General features: G+C 47.0%; 1 protein-coding gene across 1 annotated transcript in view; it reads right to left on the reverse strand.

Moving 5' to 3' along the window:
• Window positions 1–854: 854 nt before the first annotated feature.
• Window positions 855–9,641, reverse strand: part of Lmntd1 (lamin tail domain containing 1) — a 29,639-nt gene continuing 20,852 nt past the window's right edge. The window contains exons 6-8 of the mRNA XM_032907297.1: window positions 7,740–7,945; window positions 6,790–6,962; window positions 855–883 (exon numbers count right to left, since the gene is read on the reverse strand). Of these exons, the coding sequence (XP_032763188.1) occupies window positions 855–883; window positions 6,790–6,962; window positions 7,740–7,945 (408 nt within the window). The remainder of the gene's footprint in view (window positions 884–6,789; window positions 6,963–7,739; window positions 7,946–9,641) is intronic.

Below are 9,641 nucleotides of genomic sequence, written 5' to 3' on the forward strand. Positions count from 1 at the left end.
CCCTGGCCCAGCTCTTAATCCTTCCCAAACAACTCTACTGACTGTTGATGAGGATCCAAACACTGGAGTCTACGGGGGCTATTCTCACTCACACCATCACACCGTCACGTGGCCTTTGCCGGACGCTTGCTCAGTAACGGGTACTGACATCACCAAGAAAAGATGAAGCAACTGCAGAAGTGACTGCTGAAATGATCCCAGAAGATGCCACTCCCGCTCTTCCTTCCAACACCATTGAAATGTCCCAGGACCGAGCCCTGCAGTTTCTGCTATGCAGTTAATGTGCTGTTCACATGGCTCGAGCCATGTTGGTTTTACGTGTAGGGTTCTGATACTAGATTTCAGTGGCATATTAACTTACCTATGAACAAAAATAAAATGTAGATCGGGGCGAATTATTTCTCATTCTTAGAGAGCACATTATTTAGCAAGGAGATAAAACTCGATGGATTCAAAAGCAACGGAAATGTCTGTCAGAAAATTAGAGAACGCAGGTGGTTGGGTGTTGGGGTGAACAACTTCTGTCTCATTGTTCTGGAGGCAGAGGCTGGTGGACTCTTGTGAATTGAAGCCAGTATATTCTACACGGCAAGGGCTAGGCCAGCCGAAGCTATGTCACCAGACCATGTCTTAAGACAGTGAAAGAAAGAAGAAAGGAGGAAAAAAGAACGATCCACGTCCTGCGGTATTCCAAACACCACATCTGGAGGCTGAAGCGGGAGCGTTAATGTAAGGTTGAGGTCAGCTTCGGACATGAAGGAGACCCTCAAAAATTTATTGCAATTATTCGTTTTGCTGTAAAGCAAGTCTACAGTCGTTACTCACGTTCACAGATTCCATGGTTTTCCATTTTCTTATCGCGTTGATTTCTTTTCCTTGGTCCCTAAAAACAAAAAGGGGCAGGAGTTCAGGTCGGTGTTCCAAGCGTCAGCTTTTTACGGGGAAAGAGTTGTCAAACGGGCTCTCTGAGCCCCAGGGCTTCTTTACCTAGAAGAAATCTGTGGCTTGAAGGCTGTGTTTACTGGAGACTTGAAGCCGGTAGCTTAGCAACTACTTGAGGAAAATAGTTTTCAATTATTGTTAGGTCCGCATTTTCGGTGAATAATTTAAAAAGGGGGCGTATTCAAAATACAATCAAAGCTGAGAAAAGAACATGACCCCTGAGGGTGAGTGCACATGATTTATTCTCAGTACTGCCAGGCCTGGTGCTCTAGCATGAGGTTGTACCGAGTTGCTTCTAAATATGTGTAGCCCAGGCTGGCTTCAAACTGCTAACTCTCCTGATCAGCATCTCGAGTAACATTTTTAAGCAGAGGATTGCAGAATAATGTAAAGAAACACCTGTAGGGAGGGGCTCCCAAAGTTGCTCTCATTTGAATGTTCTTTTATTTTAAAAAGGTTATAAAATCATGCTCTGGAAATCAACAGAAAGGCTGCTGTCTTCAGACACAGGGCTAACTTACTTTTGCTTTGTATAAGTGTTCTTAGTTTGATAAGGGGACATGGACAAACATTTGGGCAATCACGAGTGGGTGTGTATGCATGCATGAGTGGCATGTACAAACATGTACATATGCACACACTCACACATGCATGAACATGCACACACAACTAATGTTCTGCAGGCCTCAGAAATGTGATTTTGGACATTGCAAATTCTTAATGCAATAAATTTAAACCACATAAAACAAGCAAGCAGCAATGAGCAGGACAGACGCTAGCCTGGACACATAAAGGAAATGTCTATCAATCTTGCGATGGAGGCGTCGCTCCCGGAAAATACCTTGATCCCCAGACAGACTTGTAGATCTAATGATCTATAACTGGTAATGCCCCAAGTCCAGCTTCAGTAAAGTCCCTGCATGATCTTGAAGTCCAGAGCTTACACTGATGAAACTGTAGCCATCTTAATGCTGCACTGGGCTTGGAACTCATTTGTTTCCTAACGGTTGCCATTCATCCTGTGACTCTGCAACCTTCAGCAATGAAAACAGACCCTTATTACCGCAATGACATTGACGCTGATGACTGCAGCCACTGCACAATGCACAATGGAAACGTCTCGCTGCAGACTGCAGCATGAAGGATGGCTGATGGGCCAAGCCTGGTAAGCAGGTGCAACTTTTCTGTTAATGTAACCAAATACCACACAAGAAGCAACTTAAGGGAAGAAGGGTTAATTCTGGCACAGCAGCAGCAGCAGTGTTAGGTGGCTGGTCACATTCAGTCAGCAGTCAGGAAGCCAAGAGCAGTCAGGAAGAAAGGCCAGCTTGTCAGAATCCCAAGGTCCTCCGGTGACCTCCCTTCCTCCAGGGAGGCTCCCCCGTGTTTGAACGCATGAGCCTATGAGGAACATTTCACGCTCAAATCACAATCAGAAGAATATGAGCACACAATTCATCCTGACCGTGGTACACATCTTCTGTCTTCCTACTTAGGATGTGCACGCACTGAGCTTTTCTAAGGGATTTCATCCTGCAACAGCAGTGAGCTCATCATGTCCACCATCCACATGTAAAGTTACAGGGACCGAGGAAACGGGCTCTCAGGGGAGCCAGGGAAACCAAATCTGAAGCTTACAGGCATGTCTGAGCCAGCACACACAGGAATAATGGGGAGGTAAAACATTCGATTAGTCCTCTCGAAGCAGCCATTGTACCTAGGTATAAACACGTAAGCACGAGGGTGGCAGAAGATACAGAACACTCATCTACATGGCTGCAGAATGAGGCAATGTGGGAACAGAAAGAATGTATCAAGAGTAAGTGTTACAGTAACGGGACCAGATCTCCATGTAACATTTAAGTCCTTTATGTTGTGTGATTATGCCTCTAAGAGCAGATCATTTGCAGTGCCCCTTCTGGAAGTCAAAAGCAAAGCAGGCACACTGCACTGGTCCAGAGATCCTCACACATGCAGTTAGTCTTTAAAAGGACCAGAGTGGTGCATGTTGGCCTTCCTGCTTGGATAGGGAGCTGTCCTGGGACGGGGAAGCCCAGGAACCATACAGTTCTGAGGGGAGAAGGTGCCCCAGTGGAAGGTCATCCTGAGACACGGGTGCTAAGAAACCACACAGCTCTGAGGTCACCTCCTTAGCAGAGGCGTTGCAGCCCAGGGGAGGGGATCCTCAGCTGAGCTGAGGAGCTCCGGGGGCTTCAGCCCTGTCCCTTCTCTTTGCTTCTTCACTTCTCTTCCTTGCTTCTTGTCCTCTTCCAATGAGAGAGTCACACCAGGCAGCAGATGTCATGAAAGAGATTTATTGGAGGTCCCTGAAGGGAACAGAGAATTGGACAAAGGGCAGGGCTGATACAAGATTTCTTAGGGAATGGAGATTTTTAGGGCAGAGATTTCCAGGGTGAGGATTGGTGGGATTTCAAGTCCAGAGCTTGGGGAGCTCAGGGATTGGTGGGATTTCAAGTCTGGAGCTTGGGGGAGCTCAGGGATTGGTGGGATTTCCTGTTCAGACTTTTCATCTAAAATTGTCGTAATCTGGGGGAGGATACCGTTGATGGACTGGAGATGACCTTGTGACAGTTACAGAGGCTACAAACGCCTTTATGACAGACAGTTAGATGTCTGGGGTGAGGGGCCTGGCCACCTTCCTGCCTTCACAAAGTTTAAAAAGTATACAAACTCTATAAAGAATACAAAGTTTACAAAGGGTAGCCCAGGGCAGGGGAAGCCTTCTCTTCCAGTTGAGTAGTGAGAAGAACCAACATGGTGGCCTACCAGCTCGAAACTAAAAAGCTGGTTAAAGACTTTCAGATGTGTGGATGTTCTGTGGCAGAGTCATCTTGACAAAATACTATCACCTGTTAATTGTGAGTGGTTAGCATAGAGGTGATTTTTATATTCTATATTTTTAAAAAATGTGGTTGGAATGAATTTCAACACAGCCTGAACGACACAGAAGAAACGCTTGAATTGCCTCCCTCAGTTGAATTGCCTTTCCCCAATATTAATTAGGCACGGGGTGCACAGATGTTCCTTTAAATTACCTTATTCTTTAGTCTCTAAGCTCCTGTATTGTACGTAAGAAACTACTAAAGGCAAAAATCACCATTCTCTCTCCTAATGTCTTTCTCCCGCAATCCAACAAACGCCTCTGTGTTACAGGAGGAGAATGAACAGCCTTGAGGAACCCGCAAGTGCAGTTATTCACCGTCTGTCTCTTCTTGCCGACCGCTGTGTGCTCATTAGAGCAAACTGCCCCGAAATGGTAACCCGAGGACGCGCACACAAGGCCACCTCCCCTTGGAGCATTCTGTCATAGATTCACGGATCTGAGCTGGTGATGAAAAGGAATTTCTCTTCCCGGTTGTTTGTCAGTCATTTAGAACGTGTCTGTTGGTGATCGTCTTTTGCAATAGGAACCAAGAGGAAGCTCTGGAAATTCTGACGCATATTTATCCCTGCGTGTTCATAGCTTCACACATAGAAATGTAGAACTTGTGTAGTATTGAGGGGTGTCAGGGTGAGCACTTCTTTCTGAATTGTTACCGAATGTGCATAGACAGAAGGACTGTCTGGATCCCAGCAGAAAGCTGCTTCAGGAAGAGTTGAAACAAAGTTTATTTGAAAAGTGAGTTGCTGAGGGAAATTCACCAGAGAAAACCACAGCAGATGTGGTTTTCAGGTAAAAACCACAGAGTCATAAGGACGACATCTGTTTCTCACAGAGGATCTGCTGCCTAAGTAAATAAAACCTTGACGATTCAGACTCAAATCTTGCCTCATAGCTGAGGAAACACAGTCACACATACAAGTGGCATGTTGTTTTAGGAAAATGGATTAGCCTTAGTATGTATTAAGTACCGATTATTATTAACCCATTATTCCATTTCTAAAAGGTGCTATTAAGATGTGCGTTACTTCTCAAGGAGGTGCTCGCAACTCTACAAACATGGTGGCTTTTGGTGTTTTATGGGAAATTCTGTGGTTCAACTGAGGGGTCTTGAAGGTGCCAGACAGGGGGGGTTGTGGGGGAGTATCAGGGCTGTGAGTGGAAGCATGGCTAATTCCATGTTGTCTGTGTTCTGTATCTTGAGAGTATTTTTAACTCCGTCCTTCTGCCAAACAGGAATCTGTGGCGTCCCCAGATTACAGCGCTGTGTGGAACAGTGCGTTTCAGTGCTGGGGTCTGGCTCCTTCCTGGTCCAGCATTCTTCAGAGTCAGTTTTCCTCAAGAATCTGGGGACATCTCATGAGCCTCAAGTACTCTCTCCCAGAAGAAGTCAGACAGACACAATTTTGCAGCAATTACAGCAGGCTCATTAAGATGTGAAGAAGATATAGCCAGAGTCTGGGTTAATAATGTCACCTCAGCCAGGCCCAGGGGTACACGAGTAAAGGCTGAGGCTCAAGAGTTGGGATGTCTAGGAGGCCCTAACGCAGAAATCAAATTCGTTGGGGGTGGTTCTGATGCTAAGTTCCTGTTCCCAATTGGTTCTTGAACTATCAATAAAGATGCCAAGGGCCAATTACTGGGCAGAAGGAAAGAGGCGGGACTTCCAGGTTCCCGCCCTCAGGGGAAAAGATGCAGGGGAGAAAAATGGAGGTGGCCATTGCTGCTTCCCAGACAGGGCCTGGGGTAGCAGGCGGGAGATTAGAAACATAAGCTGAGGGCAGAGCTTAGGATGTTGAGCTAGGAGTGGAAAGAAGGACTCGAGATAGCCGAAGAAGGCTTGGAAGAGCCCAGCAATTGAGCCAATAAGGCAGGTTGAAATCGAGCTACGCGTGCGTCCGTGTTTTTTTTTTTTTTTTTTTTTTTTTTTTTTCGGAGCTGGGGATCGAGGCGTCCGTGTTTTTAATCCACGGGTCCAATATTCTCTGGGCGGGGGCTGGTAGCTCCGGTCCGCCTGGAGCTTAAAGCAGGGGTAGCAAAAACTACACGCAACACAAATCAAATCAAAACAACCCCCCAAACACCCACTCTGACAGTTCTGTTTAGTACAGGACGCCTGCCTGTATGACAGTAACAATGTGGGGTCACTGTTGGGGTGTGCTGGGGAGTGGTGGGTTTTTGTTTTTTGCCACCAAATAACATGTAGGATCATTTTTTAAAATGCAGGGAGTGTTTTCCACCAGCCCTCAACAACTATAACAGGAGGCTGAGGCAGGAGAATTGTCATGGGTTAGTTCATAGACAGTCTAGGATACACAGTGAATTTCAGCCCATCTTGGGAAATAGGGTTAGACAGTTTTTCAAAAATAAATACATACACCCCACACAAACACCATGCTGGCCTAGAGGTTCCTTTGACAGACTGGTTCAATAACAAAGGTTCATACGGAAGTTAGTTACCCTATGGATGGCCACGTGTTCTAAGAGACTTTGTTACAGTTTCCACGAAGGGTCCCCCAAGGCTTCATTATTGAAGCTGAGTCCCCAACACAGACAGTGCTTGGAGGTGAGAACTGAGGCAGTGAGCAGATTGGGAGGCGCTCAGATCTGAATGGACTCAGAGGATGTGGGGGGCGGGGAGGTGGGGCATAGACAGAGGATAGAGACTGTAACTGTGTCTTCCCCTGACACTGCTTCCTGGTCACCAGGAGGTGAACAGATTTTCTCCACCATCCCCTTGTAGTGGTAACATTCGGGTAAACCACATGGGTCTATCCAGCCCTCCGTGAACCAAAGTAAATATATTTCTTTGAACTGTTTCTCTCCGGAATTTGTCACAGAGGCAAAGGCTGACACAGTCTGGCATGTAGGTCTGAATAGTTTTTAACACCGAGCACACAGCACCCTCTCCCCAGCCCCTCCCCTCCCCCGTGCTTTTGGCTTACCTGGGTCTGGTTTGGGCTTGGTTGACTGAGGCTTGGGCTGTGTACCCAAACTGCTTCCAGGAAAGTCTGAGTCATGCCATTCAATCAGAGAGCTGTAGGGATGTGGAGGGGTGTCGGGGCTGCGGCACCAAGGACTCTTATTGGGTAAAACAGTTAGCAGGATTTCCTTTTCTCTGTAACAAGAGAGCGAGAAAGACAAACTTGAACCTTAAAGGAAATTTATGCAGTAGCAATGAAAGAGAAACCCTATTTTAAAAAAAAAACCCAACGGGTTGAGGATTTAGCTCAGTGGTAGAGCACTTGCCTAGCAAGCGCAAGGCCCAGGGTTCAGTCCCCAGCTCCAGAAAAAAAAAAAAAAAAAAAAAAAAGGCAGGACCAAATCCTTTGTGGGTTGGGGATTTGGCTCAGTGGTAGAAGCACAAGGAAAAAAAACAGGCCAAAAAGAAAAAAATTAAAAATAAAAGCCCGGGGGCCCCAACAAAAAAAAAAAAAAAAACAACAAAAAAAACCAAAAGTGGGCCGGGGAGTTGGTTCATCATTACCAGCACTGGCTGCTCTTCCAGAAGACCTGGCTTCAATTTCCAGCCCCTGCGTGGTGGCTTTTAACCACCCCTAACTCCAGCTCCCAGATGCCCCCTTCTGGCCTCAGTGGGTACTGTATGCACATGGTGCACAGACCTAAGTGCAGACCAAATACCCATCCCATGTACATAAAAATTATAAAAATCATTTAAATAAACAAGCAGTATATGTCTTTTCTAGACCTTGGAGGCTTAGCATTTATTGTGTCCCAAGTATTTACTTGAAGAGTAATGGCTAATTAGCCATGGCTGATTGACTGATGGACGGTCTAACCCCCCTCCCACCCCCACACCCCAGTCCTTTCCCACACATTCAACTGCTGTTGGGAGAAGGACTGGATGCATAAGCAAAGCAAAGGCACACTGTACCTCAAGAGAACAGAGCAGACTTGGGGGGGCGTTTTCTGTGTGGGTTCTTGTTCTTCCTTATTTATGGAAGACACAGATGATGTTGTCCGTCCAAATATGTGGCTTTTCAGTGATGGGATCACCACTGAGCATCTTTCAAACTCAATGTCAGTCTCCAGCTTCTCCCAGGCTTGCTTCCAGTGGATGGGGGTGTACCAGGCGATGGCCTAATGGGAATGAAGAGGGTTCTCAATCCCGAGTACTGTTGGCCGTGTGTGTGTGTGTGTGTGTGTGTTTGCGGCCGCAGCCTGCTGCCGTGCTATTTGTTTTGGGTCTCACGTGTTTGTTTGAGACGGGCTCTCACTCTGCAGCCCAGGTTGGTCTGGAGCTTGCTATGTCATTCTAGAAGTCGTGGTGATCCTCCTGCTTCAGCTTCCAGAAGGCTGGGGTTAAAGGAATGAGCTTTTCCAGCTTGCTTAGAATATATCTTTAAAATAAGTTTTATTGTGTTTTAAAGCTCCCAACACTAATTATAGGATCAACACATATATTAATATAGATATATAATTATATATTTATAGGCAGTGTAATTTGCTTTTGAAAATCTCAGACACGGTGCCATTTGAGTGCTTTTAGTCCGCGTGCCGCCCTCTCTCGACGTGTTTATGCTATGGTTCTTCTTTGGGTATAAACCAACGTAGAGAGAGACTCTGGGTCACATGTCCAATCTGTTGTGATTTCTCTAACCAGCCCTTCCATGAGCTCCCACTGTGCAGGAAAGATCTGGATCTTAAATGCAAAACAAGGTCCTGACAAACTCCCAGACACCGGGTGAGGGTGAGCTGCGCCCTCGAATGCTAGGACTCCGAGGTGACTGGCAGGCAGCATCCTGCCCGGCTTTGAAAACCCAGAGACCCGTGTTTTCAGGGAGCAAACAGAACGAGGGCCGCTTACAAAGCTGCTGGTAGGAGAAACTCACACCCCCCTCACCGCACTCTACGGCATCTGTGGCTGAATTGGCCGTCAGCCATTGTCAAGTTTAGGGACGAGGTGGCTTGAAGTGTGGCCTGAGGTGTGGTTTCGGTTTGTCTTGGAAGGGAATCTGTAACGTTATCTGCCCGTGCTCTCTCACAAAGCAAGCATGACTGAGAACCAGAGAGAGACCTTTGCTGGTTCCGTGTGGCTGTGACAGGCAGGAGAGGCATTGCTCTGAGACTTCTCCACAAGGAGGTGTAGATTGTCCGTGGCTGGTCTGTGGCGCAGCTGGAGAGCAGCCCCTGGGTCCTGGCAAAACCTGTCTGCTTTATTCAGCAAATGGGTAGGAATGGCGTTTTTCCAGGAAAACCTTTCTTGCCATTGCAGATGGAGGATTAGCTCCACTGAGGCGAGAGTGGGGGTGATCTTGTTTTAAAGGGCTGTGTGTTCTTATTAGGGTCTCAGGTGGGCATGGGCTGTCCCTGACCTTCTTATTAACGGTGTGTTTTCCTGCTGAAGAACCTTTCTGCTTTATCTCAGTTGGGTTTTCCCAACGGGAAGTAACCCAGGGGTGAGGCATGAAGTTTGAGGTGCGGTCTGAAGAGAGGCTAGTCTACAGTAGACAGGGCGCTTCGAGTCTGAAGTGTCATCCTGTGCTTTGAGCACTGGTCCTCATTTAAGGGTGTTATTCGTTGTGGAGAAGGCCCAGTGCTTCCTAGCTGAGCTCACTAGTGCCAGTCTGTGGGCTGCCTCATCTCAAGCTGTTTCCCGGCAGTGCTGCGAGCGTCTGCTAAGATTACCTTTTCCCAAGTGCGAGGGGACAAGCAACTTTTGGGCTTGATCCTCTGAAACTGTGGCCAAAATAAGCCCTTCCTAGCTTAGGTTTCTCGGTCAGTGGTTTTGGTCACAGGAGTGCTATCTTAGGTCTCTGCTGATAAACACCGTAAC

This window comes from Rattus rattus, chromosome 6 (assembly GCF_011064425.1).
Source record: "Rattus rattus isolate New Zealand chromosome 6, Rrattus_CSIRO_v1, whole genome shotgun sequence".
In the NCBI taxonomy this organism is placed as follows: Eukaryota; Metazoa; Chordata; class Mammalia; order Rodentia; family Muridae; genus Rattus; species Rattus rattus.